At 28.9% G+C, this 16,666-nt stretch overlaps 3 protein-coding genes across 3 annotated transcripts; all 3 read left to right on the forward strand.

The window, feature by feature from the left end:
- Positions 1-56: 56 nt before the first annotated feature.
- LOC136270029 (receptor-type tyrosine-protein phosphatase epsilon-like) lies at positions 57-3,206 on the forward strand. The gene is made up of 6 exons (XM_066066238.1): positions 57-124; positions 220-354; positions 464-583; positions 677-822; positions 1,752-1,887; positions 2,127-3,206. Exons 2-6 carry the CDS (start codon positions 328-330, stop codon positions 2,199-2,201), a joined length of 504 nt encoding a protein of 167 aa, XP_065922310.1. The 5' UTR covers positions 57-124; positions 220-327; the 3' UTR covers positions 2,202-3,206.
- A 667-nt stretch (positions 3,207-3,873) lies between these two features.
- On the forward strand, positions 3,874-6,193 carry LOC136270030 (receptor-type tyrosine-protein phosphatase epsilon-like). The gene is made up of 6 exons (XM_066066244.1): positions 3,874-3,941; positions 4,037-4,171; positions 4,281-4,400; positions 4,494-4,639; positions 5,568-5,703; positions 5,943-6,193. The coding sequence occupies exons 2-6, from the start codon at positions 4,145-4,147 to the stop codon at positions 6,015-6,017; spliced, it is 504 nt and encodes a 167-aa protein (XP_065922316.1). The 5' UTR covers positions 3,874-3,941; positions 4,037-4,144; the 3' UTR covers positions 6,018-6,193.
- A 1,496-nt stretch (positions 6,194-7,689) lies between these two features.
- Positions 7,690-9,960, forward strand: LOC136270031 (receptor-type tyrosine-protein phosphatase C-like). The gene is made up of 6 exons (XM_066066245.1): positions 7,690-7,757; positions 7,853-7,987; positions 8,096-8,215; positions 8,309-8,454; positions 9,382-9,517; positions 9,753-9,960. Exons 2-6 carry the CDS (start codon positions 7,961-7,963, stop codon positions 9,825-9,827), a joined length of 504 nt encoding a protein of 167 aa, XP_065922317.1. The 5' UTR covers positions 7,690-7,757; positions 7,853-7,960; the 3' UTR covers positions 9,828-9,960.
- The last annotated feature ends 6,706 nt before the right edge of the window (positions 9,961-16,666 follow it).

Consider the following 16,666-nt stretch of genomic DNA (forward strand, 5'->3'; position numbering starts at 1 on the left):
AAGTTCTTTAAAATATCTAAATGACACTGATAAATATCCGATTTTTTTAGTTGACAAGCACATCCTTTTCCTTACGTCAAATGTACCAAAACGAGGAAGGTACATAAATGCTATAACTGTTCCCGTAAGTTTCGAAAACCATTGTTTTCGTCAATTTTGGAATTGTCTTTTTTCAACATAAAGAAATCATTATTCTACATGTAGTGTTTTTTTTTTTAGTCTTTCACCAATCAAAATGCGTTTATCATCACCAATTACCCGACAAAAGGTGACGCTGTTGACTTCCTTCGACTGATTATTGATTATGACTCTGAAGTTGTTGTCTGTATGGAACCTCTCTGCAGTATAGAATGTGTACGGTTTATTGATTTGTATAAGGCTGATTTTTTTAATCATTTTGGGTTTTTTTTCAATAAAGTTTGTGTTGATTTTGAAAATCTTAGTTTTAAATTTCCTTTTTTAGGCGAGCACATGGCTTCCAACTGCAACCAGATCAAAACAAGTTACTCCTTTCACAACAAAATTACGACACGAACAAACAAGAGACGTCAAGAGCAGCATAATCGAAATAATCAAAGAAGGAGTTAGTATACAATATTTGTAAGGCATCAAAACTATACAGTCAAAATACCATTTTTCCGAATGATTATAACAAAATTGTCATATCTTTCTTAAGAAAAGCGATGAAACATGGTCTGTTGAGATAGCTGAGCCAATGAACGACATCAAAGAAACTCATTCAAAGACAGTAACTCACCTCCTTAGCTTGGTATCGTTTGCACGAAACATTGAAACAGAATCTCCAATTATTGTCTTAAGCAGGTACATTGTAATTCCTGTTGCAGGTAGATATATAATACATGTACATGTACACCGTTGCTTTGTTTTCATTTTTTCATTTACTTGGATTGTTTTGTTTGGTTCATTTTGTTCTTTGTATTTGTTTAAGAAGTTTTTTTTGTATTTGGGTGTGGGGGTGAATTTTTTGTTTTGTTGTTTTTTGTTTTTTTTTTTTTGGGGGGGGGGGGGGGGTCTTTTTTTGTTCTTGTTTTTTGTTTTTATTTTTTTCTTAAGGCACAAACAATTTGTCTTTTTTACTGAAAAAAAAACACTCAATGAGCTGTTGATATTATCAGCTAAAAAGATACTAAAATGCTTTAATACAATTAGATTTATCCCTCTAATAACAATGACTACAAACATTTATTAAGTTGTTTTTTTTTTATTTTTATGAGAAATTATATCATTGGCCGTGTATTGAGTATTGACATAATGCTATTTTTTAATTTAAAAAAACAGTAAAGTAAATTGTTATTTTGCATACAATAAAAACAATGATTGTTTCTTAAATGATATGAAATAAGATAATTTATTGATGTCCAGACCCCCTTTATACCTTGCTGTATTGTTTGTAAAGAATATAAGGATTTTTAATTAAACCAATGGATGTCCCAACCAATATTTTGAAATATATTTTCAAATTTTCTTTATTGTGAAAAAGTCTAAAACCGCTCTAGGTTAAGTTTCCTTGACATTGTCAAAAAAAAATAAAAATAAAAATACCCAAAACATTAGACATAACGAGTGTAGAGTCCGAAGATAAATACTGACTTTCACAGAATAAAACTATTGTTTTCTCATGATTATTACTTCATTCCAAATGTATAACATCAATCATAAGATCAATGATTGTTAATGTATAACAGCAATCAAAGTTAAAATAGAAATTACATCTTATTTTATACTTAAAGGGATGGTGCCGCTCTGTGTGGTGTGTTCTGTGCTGTATACAACCTGATACAACAACTGACAATGGACGAGGAGATAGACGTGTTTTCTGTGGTCAGACTCCTACAGACACGACGTCTTGAACTGTGCTCAACCTTGGTAAAAAAAAACGATGTTTATGGTGTTTTTCTTTAAATTTTTGCCTGTAAAAAAATGATTAAATAAAAAGATATATCAGACAATTAGCTTTTTTTATTTATTAAAGATTTTTCATTCGCGTTATATTCTTTGCATTTATTTTTACAAATTTTATGTAAACACAGATAAATGTAATACGTTAATTCAGTCTAAATAACAACAACTTTTAAACGTTGTATCTATCTTTTATTTCGCTACAGGAAGAGTACCAACTGATTCAGGAAGCCTTACAGAGTTACATAAAATCGTGCGAAAATATCTACTATAACCAATAATTTTGCAGTTACATATGACAATATATATTTTGTATGTTGACTTTTTTCACTTTAAGATTGTATATAAAGATAAATTACTTTTATATTGCATTTCATAATTTGTATCGTAACGGTTATGTATACATGTTAGCAATGCATTTCCGTTGTTTTGTATATACCACAAATTATTTTTTTATGTTATGAATAACATTGCCTTACTTTTTTTATAGTGTTCAAATCAGAATTGTTTTTCCAGAATGTTTAGATATACACAAATACGAATACATAACTATTTTTTACGGTTTATGATATAAACAAAGATATTTGATTAATATTGGTTATATTATCACTTAATATGTATATCATCATTGAATGTCAAATGTAAAGACACATACGGTTTAGCAGATGACATTTCATTGGATGTTAGAATCTCTTCATTTTCAACAACTGAAATTTACATGGTTCTATTTGACTAAAGTTCAGTTTAATGAATATAAGATTTGACAAACAAAAAAAATATTGAAAGATGAACTACGAGGATATTGCCTTTTAATTGTAAAATGGGTAAGTTTATGTGTTGCATCAGTCTGACTATTTGAAAATTTTATTTTATCATTGTATTTGATATGCCGCATATATGTTTTTGTTATTCTTAAAGAATTATTGAGCAAAAAAGTTATGGTTATTCATAAGTTAAAAGTTGGTTTTTTTTTAATTTGAGTACATGTCTGTGTCTATATGCTAAGAACATATATAACAAAAATAATTATGAATACGTATATTTTGGAAGGTATTCCGTTGAATTCGTCTTCAAATTCATTCAAATATTGACGATTTATCGCTATTTAGAGGATCAGCTTGTCCACAAATGTTCTCCTAACTGTAAAATATATTGAGCTAGACAAGATAAGGAATGACAAACTAAGGACTGTATTTCTGTATTAAGGAATTCATATCGGTCACAAAAACACAAATAGCCAAAGCTCTGACGTACTCGAAAATTTGAATAAAGATAGTTTCGTCATATCTTGCTTTTGTTTTTGTTTTTTAATAATTATCTCCTTTCTAGATAATATTCTGTAATCAAAATGACTTTAACTTTACAATAACTTTTATTTAACATTAAGAAAAAAGGGTTGACAATTTAGATATTTATCAACAGGAGTCTAAATTTTAAAAAAAAGTACTAAGAATTGTTGTTTCCTTTCATTATATTCTTTTTTCAATTTTATATGTTTTGTCTCAATTATTTACAGCAGTATATTTTTAATTATTTTAAACCAAATAGAATCGCAAATAGAAACTTCCTGAACAACCACTCCATGTTAAGGTCAAATCTCACTCAGATTGAAAAATCTTTTTATTAATATCGGGTCATTGATCTGTAATTGGTTATTGTACTGCATAGTACAATTACATAGAAAAAAATATATGAATATAAAAAAGAATATTTTGAACAACTATTTACTAGACTAGGTACATTTTGATTGCGTACTCTCTTGCCCAGCGTTTCATTTCCATTCTGATGTCATCTTTTAGCTTGAAGCAATGGTATTTTTTTATGTTTTGAAAATGACATAGATTTGCAACACAAATATGTTTTTATTTGTCGTCATCGTACATAGAGCGAGTAGTATAAGTTCTTTAAAATATCTAAATGACACTGATAAATATCCGATTTTTTTAGTTGACAAGCACATCCTTTTCCTTACGTCAAATGTACCAAAACGAGGAAGGTACATAAATGCTATAACTGTTCCCGTAAGTTTCGAAAACCATTGTTTTCGTCAATTTTGGAATTGTCTTTTTTCAACATAAAGAAATCATTATTCTACATGTAGTGTTTTTTTTTTTAGTCTTTCACCAATCAAAATGCGTTTATCATCACCAATTACCCGACAAAAGGTGACGCTGTTGACTTCCTTCGACTGATTATTGATTATGACTCTGAAGTTGTTGTCTGTATGGAACCTCTCTGCAGTATAGAATGTGTACGGTTTATTGATTTGTATAAGGCTGATTTTTTTAATCATTTTGGGTTTTTTTTCAATAAAGTTTGTGTTGATTTTGAAAATCTTAGTTTTAAATTTCCTTTTTTAGGCGAGCACATGGCTTCCAACTGCAACCAGATCAAAACAAGTTACTCCTTTCACAACAAAATTACGACACGAACAAACAAGAGACGTCAAGAGCAGCATAATCGAAATAATCAAAGAAGGAGTTAGTATACAATATTTGTAAGGCATCAAAACTATACAGTCAAAATACCATTTTTCCGAATGATTATAACAAAATTGTCATATCTTTCTTAAGAAAAGCGATGAAACATGGTCTGTTGAGATAGCTGAGCCAATGAACGACATCAAAGAAACTCATTCAAAGACAGTAACTCACCTCCTTAGCTTGGTATCGTTTGCACGAAACATTGAAACAGAATCTCCAATTATTGTCTTAAGCAGGTACATTGTAATTCCTGTTGCAGGTAGATATATAATACATGTACATGTACACCGTTGCTTTGTTTTCATTTTTTCATTTACTTGGATTGTTTTGTTTGGTTCATTTTGTTCTTTGTATTTGTTTAAGAAGTTTTTTTTGTATTTGGGTGTGGGGGTGAATTTTTTGTTTTGTTGTTTTTTGGTTTTTTTTTTTTTGGGGGGGGGGGTCTTTTTTTGTTCTTGTTTTTTGTTTTTATTTTTTTCTTAAGGCACAAACAATTTGTCTTTTTTACTGAAAAAAAAAACACTCAATGAGCTGTTGATATTATCAGCTAAAAAGATACTAAAATGCTTTAATACAATTAGATTTATCCCTCTAATAACAATGACTACAAACATTTATTAAGTTGTTTTTTTTTTTTATTTTTATGAGAAATTATATCATTGGCCGTGTATTGAGTATTGACATAATGCTATTTTTTAATTTAAAAAAACAGTAAAGTAAATTGTTATTTTGCATACAATAAAAACAATGATTGTTTCTTAAATGATATGAAATAAGATAATTTATTGATGTCCAGACCCCCTTTATACCTTGCTGTATTGTTTGTAAAGAATATAAGGATTTTTAATTAAACCAATGGATGTCCCAACCAATATTTTGAAATATATTTTCAAATTTTCTTTATTGTGAAAAAGTCTAAAACCGCTCTAGGTTAAGTTTCCTTGACATTGTCAAAAAAAAATAAAAATAAAAATACCCAAAACATTAGACATAACGAGTGTAGAGTCCGAAGATAAATACTGACTTTAACAGAATAAAACTATTGTTTTCTCATGATTATTACTTCATTCCAAATGTATAACATCAATCATAAGATCAATGATTGTTAATGTATAACAGCAATCAAAGTTAAAATAGAAATTACATCTTATTTTATACTTAAAGGGATGGTGCCGCTCTGTGTGGTGTGTTCTGTGCTGTATACAACCTGATACAACAACTGACAATGGACGAGGAGATAGACGTGTTTTCTGTGGTCAGACTCCTACAGACACGACGTCTTGAACTGTGCTCAACCTTGGTAAAAAAAAACGATGTTTATGGTGTTTTTCTTTAAATTTTTGCCTGTAAAAAAATGATTAAATAAAAAGATATATCAGACAATTAGCTTTTTTTATTTATTAAAGATTTTTCATTCGCGTTATATTCTTTGCATTTATTTTTACAAATTTTATGTAAACACAGATAAATGTAATACGTTAATTCAGTCTAAATAACAACAACTTTTAAACGTTGTATCTATCTTTTATTTCGCTACAGGAAGAGTACCAACTGATTCAGGAAGCCTTACAGAGTTACATAAAATCGTGCGAAAATATCTACTATAACCAATAATTTTGCAGTTACATATGACAATATATATTTTGTATGTTGACTTTTTTCACTTTAAGATTGTATATAAAGATAAATTACTTTTATATTGCATTTCATAATTTGTATCGTAACGGTTATGTATACATGTTAGCAATGCATTTCCGTTGTTTTGTATATACCACAAATTATTTTTTTATGTTATGAATAACACTGCCTTACTTTTTTTATAGTGTTCAAATCAGAATTGTTTTTCCAGAATGTTTAGATATACACAAATACGAATACATAACTATTTTTTACGGTTTATGATATAAACAAAGATATTTGATTAATATTGGTTATATTATCACTTAATATGTATATCATCATTGAATGTCAAAGGTAAAGACACATACGGTTTAGCAGATGACATTTCATTGGATGTTAGAATCTCTTCATTTTCAACAACTGAAATTTACATGGTTCTATTTGACTAAAGTTCAGTTTAATGAATATAAGATTTGACAAACAAAAAAAATATTGAAAGATGAACTACGAGGATATTGCCTTTTAATTGTAAAATGGGTAAGTTTATGTGTTGCATCAGTCTGACTATTTGAAAATTTTATTTTATCATTGTATTTGATATGCCGCATATATGTTTTTGTTATTCTTAAAGAATTATTGAGCAAAAAAGTTATGGTTATTCATAAGTTAAAAGTTGGTTTTTTTTTAATTTGAGTACATGTCTGTGTCTATATGCTAAGAACATATATAACAAAAATAATTATGAATACGTATATTTTGGAAGGTATTCCGTTGAATTCGTCTTCAAATTCATTCAAATATTGACGATTTATCGCTATTTAGAGGATCAGCTTGTCCACAAATGTTCTCCTAACTGTAAAATATATTGAGCTAGACAAGATAAGGAATGACAAACTAAGGACTGTATTTCTGTATTAAGGAATTCATATCGGTCACAAAAACACAAATAGCCAAAGCTCTGACGTACTCGAAAATTTGAATAAAGATAGTTTCGTCATATCTTGCTTTTGTTTTTGTTTTTTAATAATTATCTCCTTTCTAGATAATATTCTGTAATCAAAATGACTTTAACTTTACAATAACTTTTATTTAACATTAAGAAAAAAGGGTTGACAATTTAGATATTTATCAACAGGAGTCTAAATTTTAAAAAAAAGTACTAAGAATTGTTGTTTCCTTTCATTATATTCTTTTTTCAATTTTATATGTTTTGTCTCAATTATTTACAGCAGTATATTTTTAATTATTTTAAACCAAATAGAATCGCAAATAGAAACTTCCTGAACAACCACTCCATGTTAAGGTCAAATCTCACTCAGATTGAAAAATCTTTTTATTAATATCGGGTCATTGATCTGTAATTGGTTATTGTACTGCATAGTACAATTACATAGAAAAAAATATATGAATATAAAAAAGAATATTTTGAACAACTATTTACTAGACTAGGTACATTTTGATTGCGTACTCTCTTGCCCAGCGTTTCATTTCCATTCTGATGTCATCTTTTAGCTTGAAGCAATGGTAATTTTTTATGTTTTGAAAATGACATAGATTTGCAACACAAATATGTTTTTATTTGTCGTCATCGTACATAGAGCGAGTAGTATAAGTTCTTTAAAATATCTAAATGACACTGATAAATATCCGATTTTTTTAGTTGACAAGCACATCCTTTTCCTTACGTCAAATGTACCAAAACGAGGAAGGTACATAAATGCTATAACTGTTCCCGTAAGTTTCGAAAACCATTGTTTTCGTCAATTTTGGAATTGTCTTTTTTCAACATAAAGAAATCATTATTCTACATGTAGTGTTTTTTTTTTTAGTCTTTCACCAATCAAAATGCGTTTATCATCACCAATTACCCGACAAAAGGTGACGCTGTTGACTTCCTTCGACTGATTATTGATTATGACTCTGAAGTTGTTGTCTGTATGGAACCTCTCTGCAGTATAGAATGTGTACGGTTTATTGATTTGTATAAGGCTGATTTTTTTAATCATTTTGGGTTTTTTTCAATAAAGTTTGTGTTGATTTTGAAAATCTTAGTTTTAAATTTCCTTTTTTAGGCGAGCACATGGCTTCCAACTACAACCAGATCAAAACAAGTTACTCCTTTCACAACAAAATTACGACACGAACAAACAAGAGACGTCAAGAGCAGCATAATCGAAATAATCAAAGAAGGAGTTAGTATACAATATTTGTAAGGCATCAAAACTATACAGTCAAAATACCATTTTTCCGAATGATTATAACAAAATTGTCATATCTTTCTTAAGAAAAGCGATGAAACATGGTCTGTTGAGATAGCTGAGCCAATGAACGACATCAAAGAAACTCATTCAAAGACAGTAACTCACCTCCTTAGCTTGGTATCGTTTGCACGAAACATTGAAACAGAATCTCCAATTATTGTCTTAAGCAGGTACATTGTAATTCCTGTTGCAGGTAGATATATAATACATGTACATGTACACCGTTGCTTTGTTTTCATTTTTTCATTTACTTGGATTGTTTTGTTTGGTTCATTTTGTTCTTTGTATTTGTTTAAGAAGTTTTTTTTGTATTTGGGTGTGGGGGTGAATTTTTTGTTTTGTTGTTTTTTGGTTTTTTTTTTTTGGGGGGGGGGGGGGTCTTTTTTTGTTCTTGTTTTTTGTTTTTATTTTTTTCTTAAGGCACAAACAATTTGTCTTTTTTACTGAAAAAAAAACACTCAATGAGCTGTTGATATTATCAGCTAAAAAGATACTAAAATGCTTTAATACAATTAGATTTATCCCTCTAATAACAATGACTACAAACATTTATTAAGTTGTTTTTTTTTTATTTTTATGAGAAATTATATCATTGGCCGTGTATTGAGTATTGACATAATGCTATTTTTTAATTTAAAAAAACAGTAAAGTAAATTGCTATTTTGCATACAATAAAAACAATGATTGTTTCTTAAATGATATGAAATAAGATAATTTATTGATGTCCAGACCCCCTTTATACCTTGCTGTATTGTTTGTAAAGAATATAAGGATTTTTAATTAAACCAATGGATGTCCCAACCAATATTTTGAAATATATTTTCAAATTTTCTTTATTGTGAAAAAGTCTAAAACCGCTCTAGGTTAAGTTTCCTTGACATTGTCAAAAAAAAATAAAAATAAAAATACCCAAAACATTAGACATAACGAGTGTAGAGTCCGAAGATAAATACTGACTTTCACAGAATAAAACTATTGTTTTCTCATGATTATTACTTCATTCCAAATGTATAACATCAATCATAGGATCAATGATTGTTAATGTATAACAGCAATCAAAGTTAAAACAGAAATTACATCTCATTTTATACTTAAAGTGATGGTGCCGCTCTGTGTGGTGTGTTCTGTGCTGTATACAACCTGATACAACAACTGACAATAGACGAGGAGATAGACGTGTTCTCTGTGGTCAGACTCCTACAGACACGACGTCCTGAACTGTGCTCAACCTTGGTAAAAAAAAAAACGATGTTTATGGAGTTTTTCTTTAAATTTTTGCCTGTAAAAATGATGAAATAAAAAGATATATCAGACACTTAGCATTTTTTTTATTAAAGATATTTCATTCGCGTTATATTCTTTGCATTTATTTTTACATTTTATGTAAACACAGATAAATGTAATACGTTTTTTCAGTCTAAATATCACCAACTTTTAAACGTTGTATCTATCTTTTATTTCGCTACAGGAAGAGTACCAACTGATTCATGAAGCCTTACAGAGTTACACAAAATCGTGCGAAAATATCTACTATAACCAATAATTTTGCAGTTACATATGACAATATGTATTTTGTATGTTGACTTTTTTCACTTTATGATTGTATATAAAGATACATAACTTTTATATTACATTTCATATTTTGTATCGTAACGGTTATGTATACATGTTAGCAATGCATTGTACATACCACAATTTTTTTTTTTTTGTTATGAATAGCATTGCCTTACTTTTTTTATAGTGTTCAAATCAGAATTGTTTTTCCAGAATGTTTTGATATACACAAATACGAATACATAACTATTTTTACGGTATATGATATAAACAAAGATATTTGATTTATATTGGTTATATTATCACTTAATATGTATATCATTATTGAATGTCAAATGTAAAGACACATACGGTTTAGCAGATGACATTTCATTGGATGTTAGAATCTCTTCATTTTCAACAACTGAAATTTACATGGTTCTATTTGACTAAAGTTCAGTTTAGTGAATATAAGATATGACAAACAAAAAAAATATTGAAAGATGAACTATGAGGATATTGCCTTTTAATTATAAAATTGGTAAGTTTATGTGTTGTATCAGTCTGACTATTTGAAAATTTTATTTTATCATTGTATTTGATATGCCGCATATATGTTTTTGTTATTCTTAAAGTATTATTGAGCAAAAAAGTTATGGTTATTCATAAGTTATAAGTTGTTTTTTTTTTAATTTGAGTACATGTCTGTGTCTATATGCTAAGAACATATATAACAAAAATAATTATGAATACGTATATTTTGGAAGGTATTCCGTTGAATTCGTCTTCAAATTCATTCAAATATTGAGAGGATCAGCTTGTCCACAAATGTTCTCCTAACTGTAAAATATATTGAGCTAAACAAGCTAAGGAATGACAAACTGAGGACTGTATTTCTGTATTAAGGAATTCATATCGGTCACAAAAACACAAATAGCCAAAGCTCTGACGTACTCGAAAATTTGAATAAAGATAGTTTCGTCACATCTTGCTTTTGTTTTTGTTTTTTAATAATTATCTCCTTTCTAGATAATATTCTGTAAACAAAATGACTTAACTTTACAATAACTTTTATTTAACATTAAGAAAAAAGGGTTGACAATTTAGATATTTATCAACAGGAGTCGTAATTTAAAAAAAAAGTACTAAGAATCGTTATTTCCTTTCATTATATTCTTTTTTCAATTTTATATGTTTTGTCTCAATTATTTACAGCAGTATATTTTTAATTATTTTAAACCAAATATCGAATCGCAAATAAAAACTTCCTGAACAACCACTCCATTTTAAGGTCAAATCTCACTCAGATTGAAAAATCTTTTTATTAATATCGGGTCATTGATCTGTAAATGGTTATTGTACTGCATAGTACAATTACATAGAAAAAAATATATGAATATAAAAAAGAATATTTTGAACAACTATTTACTAGACTGAGTACATTTTGATTGCGTACTCTCTTGCCCAGCGTTTCATTTCCATTCTGATGTCATCTTTTAGCTTGGTTGGCGCCATTGCGTTATAGTTTGAACTGCAGATAATCATGCACTCAGATAGAGACTATATATGGTTTGTTCCTAAAATGGCTCCCTTAAATGAAAATTGTCATTTTATTGTAGTTCTTTGTTTTATTTGTACAAATATACAATTGAAGTTTTTTGATAATTTTCATTTTCATTTTAGTGCCCACAATTTAAAAATATAACATCATGAAATTTACTTTTTCCCGCCATTTTTGCATTTTTAGCATAAAATAGCTTGTTTTGAAGCTGTTTTTGAGGGAAACATTGAGCGACTGCTTGAACAAACAAAATATTTTCACCAAAGATGTATCTCTCCAGTACTTATAAGTGACAAAAATTTCGTTCTTGTTCAAAGAGTCGCTCTTTATTTCATATTAAAAAAATAAGAAAAATGTCAATTTTTGACTTATTTTGATTAACTGATAAAAATAGCGTCACTTCTGGCATCATATACTGCCAGTGAGTGCATATAAATCAAAGAAATGTGTAAAAACATATTTTATGTCAATTTGTTTTTATTAAATAACACAACAAATTGTTATACCTTAATCACTTTAAAAATTGCGAACTATGGGGGCTAAATTTGACTAATATCACATAGAGTTCTTTGTCAAACAAAGCTTGTTTTGGATATAGAATTGATTTTATATAGTATATTAAACATAAATTTCTTAATGTATCAGCTATATTTGGATTCGGGTCTGATAAACGATGTACAAACAATGAACAGTTTGTAAATATTTTCATGTACAGACCTGAAGCAACATATTTACTTATTATCGATAGTCTTGATGCTTTATACCTATTACATGTAAGACATAGATGAATCAATTTTGTTTTAAGGCTTAGTATATGTCTCAAACATTTACGCACAACACTTAATCGGATGTTTAATGTCATCATCGGCTGGAATAAAATTATTACGCAAAGAAAGATGGTTGAATCTTACATTTACTAATACTTTTATCAGGAAGTATGCACAATTATATAAAGAATTGTAGATATGTAATGATTTTAAAAAATATTTTTTTTATATACATACATGTTTAACCTTTCGTTTCGCATTGTACGTGGGTCTCATTAACTCCCATGGAGTCTTGTACAAAAACGTAAATACTAAATCTATCAGGATGCTAGCATATTACATAAATTACATAATATTGTATTTAAATATCATATACAATTTAAAAGGAGGAAAAAATGTAAAGGTTATACTTTAAATGAAATATATATATAAAACATTTCCGTCAGGCAATATAAATCGATATCCCTTAACAGTTTAGTTTTCTTAATTGTCAAATATTATTATTTATGGAATGTCCTTACCAATAGAAATATTTCTTTTGCTTCCTGGTTTTATGTTTTTTTGCATCGTCATTTGTTTTTAGACCTTGATTTCTTAATGTCCTTTTTTCTTGTTTGATATTAGTGCGGAAAATAAAATGTTTTTTTCTGTCTATCTTAAATTCTGACAAGTAAACACCCTTGCTATAAATAATCTAGAACGAAATGTCTGTGTTCTTAGCCCTTAGCCTATAGTAAATAATATTTAAAACATTTCACTGACAGCGTTCAATTTTCCTCGTGTTTAATCTTAAACTTTCCCGGTGTTATCCGAGTCTACGTTCAATTGATAGCATGATGACTCAGACTTTCTGACCTTCAACTAACTCTTCATCGCTGACAAAAAAAAAAATATTAGGTATAATAAAAAACATGCATTTTTATATTTATATTTTTGGACAATATCAAGTTTATTGACCCTATTGACGGAAACTATTTCCTTAGCTGTTGTATTCTGAACCATAAACATTGTATTGTCCCAATGACCAGTGAGTACATGTAAGTGCATGCTTTTTTACTAAGAGATACATATTTGTTTTTCTATCTATTGCATTGATATAAAATACGAAACAGTGATTCTATTTGATACTAAAAAAATAAGATGTAGATACATGCATTTTTTAAAGAAAACGATGCATTCGAATTGAAATGAAGAAATAGGTACATACTCTTTTTTTCATATGAATTAATAAAATGGATGTACAATACGGAAGTTATTCGGATATGTTCATTTAACCCTTACTTATCAAATAAATGGTTGGTTTTTTTCTCCTTTCGTTTCATAGTTAACATCATATACCTGTACTTATAACTTCCACTATCTACAGAGGTATGGTGTCTAAAATTGTGATTATCATTTTCACCAGTCAGGTGTACGCAGCTGTGTGTGCTTTAGGTAAGTATGATTAGCTCTTGAAAAAATAACCATAAAAATGCACCACTCTTCTAAAAAAATTAAAAACAAAATTAAGGACTATGTATTTTAACTTTTATTTCATTTGATAAATATAGTGTATATACTCTGTGATTGCTTAGGTATATCTGTAATGCTTACCATGATTAAGAAGACTAATGTAGTCTAATGAAAAGCGTGACATAAGTAGTAGTATATATTTATTTGGTTAACACAAAAATGCATTAACATTGTTGAAATATAAAATACATGTTTTATTGTTTATTTCTTTTTATATCTCGAGGGAAGTGCACGTCTACATTCGAGTGCACGTCTACATATTAATTATGCACATAGAACTAATTATACCAACAACTATACATAATATACATATGTGTGTATTGAATACATTTTATGATAACACTTTGATGTTTTACATCCGCAAAGAAAACCTCGCATTGAATAAGCCTACGTGGCAAAAGCATCCGTGGCAAGATTCAACCAGAGATTTTGGAAGTGAGAATGCAGTGGACGGTTTATATAGTGATCGTGGAATTGGAGGCCAGTGCACTTTCAATGATGACGGTTATTATACAGCTGAATGGAGAGTGGACCTTTGGAGGGTCGTCAGTATTAGTTACATCAATATTTACTACAGGACGGAAAACTGAAGTATAGTTTACACATATTTTGTGAATAAAATGAGCAAGCTATACGAACGTATTATGTTTTTGCTATTATGTGTTATTATCATAAAAGTGAAACAATTATTTCAATAGTGTTTCTTGATTGATTTCTTTTTGCAATAAACTTCAAATATATGAAATTAAGAATAACACGTACCTTGCGGTGGAGAGAGAGAGAGAGAGAGAGAGAGAGAGAGAGAGAGAGAGAGAGAGAGAGAGAGAGAGAGAGAGAGAGAGCGAGCACTGAATAGAATGAACAACACTAGGCATCTTTAAAGTGTCGGATTAAATATATAGATACTAAGCCAGTAAGGTGAATATATAAAGCACTTTCTATTTTTATAAATAATAATAGCCTGATGGTTCCGTTTTTTATATGTTAATAACGGCGTCATTACATATATGCTATTACATTTCATAAAAAAAGAGATATACTTCTATGAATATAAATATAAGGGTAGAAGAAATATATTATATAATATGTTTAGACTAGAAGGCAAAGGACAAAAACAAAGAAACTAACCTCTTTAGAATGAACTTCATATCTTTCTCATAATAATTCATTTCAGATCCAGGTCCATTTGTCAATAGAATGGCTGGGTTTTCAATTTACGTTTCAAATACAACATCCAAAGATCAAGGACATCTTTGTTACAAAGACCAGTCAATTGGTGAACCATCAGTTGACCAGCAAATCAACTGTTCTATATGCGGACGTTATGTCATTTACTACAATGAACGTAGTCCTTATAACAACCCTAGTTATCTGTCACGGTATGCATACAATGAACTGTGTGAAGTAGAAGTATACGGTGAGTATGTGCACGCATTAGTGTTTTTTTAAATTCTTTTTTTATGTTGTAGTGTGTAGGGAAAATGTAATTTGTAATAAAAGTTTGCACTTCTAGTTTTTTATTTACAAATTTTTTTAAATATGGCACCAAATCAATGCACTTTGAAAAAAAAATCAAAGTGCGTTAAATTTGGGAGCAAGTTAATGAAATTTTTACTTGAAAGTGCGTTACAAATGTATATTAACCTTTTTTTGTTATCAAGGAACATAACGCACTTTATAAAAATACCTATAAAAAACAAATTTTGGAATTGCATGTATAATTTGTAAATAGTATAATGATGTGTTAACACTTGCAAGTTGACCGTCTTTCAGAATGGGGGGTGGGGGGTTAATTGATGCAGGTCATTTATCATTACACCATTTAATTGATTACAGAAAGAAGGTCTACTTACCCTCATCATTCCATCAAAAATATGATTTTTAGAAAGTTTAAACCATTGACAACTTCATGCATGGGATTTTCATAAACTGAAAAATAAGCATTATGGCGCCTATTTCATTTCTCTCGCATTGATGATCTTAAATCATATTGTTTTTTTCCGGACATATCCTGTTTTTTTTACAACATGTTTGTTTATAAACACAAGCAATTGAAGCCAATTAGAATGTGTTGATTTCAAAAATCAAGATATATAAACCATTTTCGTTTCTGTCATAGCCCAATCTACAAGATAACAAGTTAACTTGCTACATAGATAAATAAAAAAGGAATAGATTGAATAACTAGCTCTCAAATATCATTTGATCATTAGAAATGCATTTCTAAGGCATTGCAAATAATAAAAACAGAAAAAACAGATTTTATCCACAATCGTGATCATGCCCGTTTTAGTGTCAAACAACGTAAGCTTATAAAAAAATAAAATAAAATAATTTTTTAATCAAGGAAATGTCTATCAATTTGACAGAGAATACATTGGGTTCGTTTTTAAAAATATTTCATTGAACTAAACAGGGTAAAACAATCAAGTATGATATAGTCGCGTGGTAGCTTGATGACGCGACCTCTAAATATAGAATGACTCAATCAACTCCCAAAAATGTCACCTTGCTACTAGCATAATTTTCCGACACAGTGTTCAAGTTCATATTGTGGTGAAGTCTTTAACATTGCTGTTTATAACTTATATTTACGTTTGAAAAAGGCAACCCGTTTAGAATCATTGAAATAACCGTGTTTTTATATTAACAATAATGTAATCGTCAAATGATAAGCGCGTGAGATTATCACTGTGACACCATGAAGAAATTCATACAGAATTGAGCATTTTCGCTAATCTATGCGTTCATATAAAGAAACACATTTGCAAATGTAAATATCATTCACTGAGTCATTATCGCTACAGGAAGCCGAGTAAACAAACTTGTGTTATCACAGTTTTGAAAACTGTAGTACTGAGTACGGTATGTGAGATTAAAGATGTGTCCAAAATACTAATAAATAGAAGAGTAAAACAATACAAATAACAAATAATTTCTTTTTTTAGATTTACGTCTGTAAAAACGAAGTTTTAATTCTAGGAAACATTATACACTTAAAACATAGCG

Source organism: Magallana gigas, chromosome 1 (genome assembly GCF_963853765.1).
Source record: "Magallana gigas chromosome 1, xbMagGiga1.1, whole genome shotgun sequence".
NCBI lineage: Eukaryota > Metazoa > Mollusca > Bivalvia > Ostreida > Ostreidae > Magallana > Magallana gigas.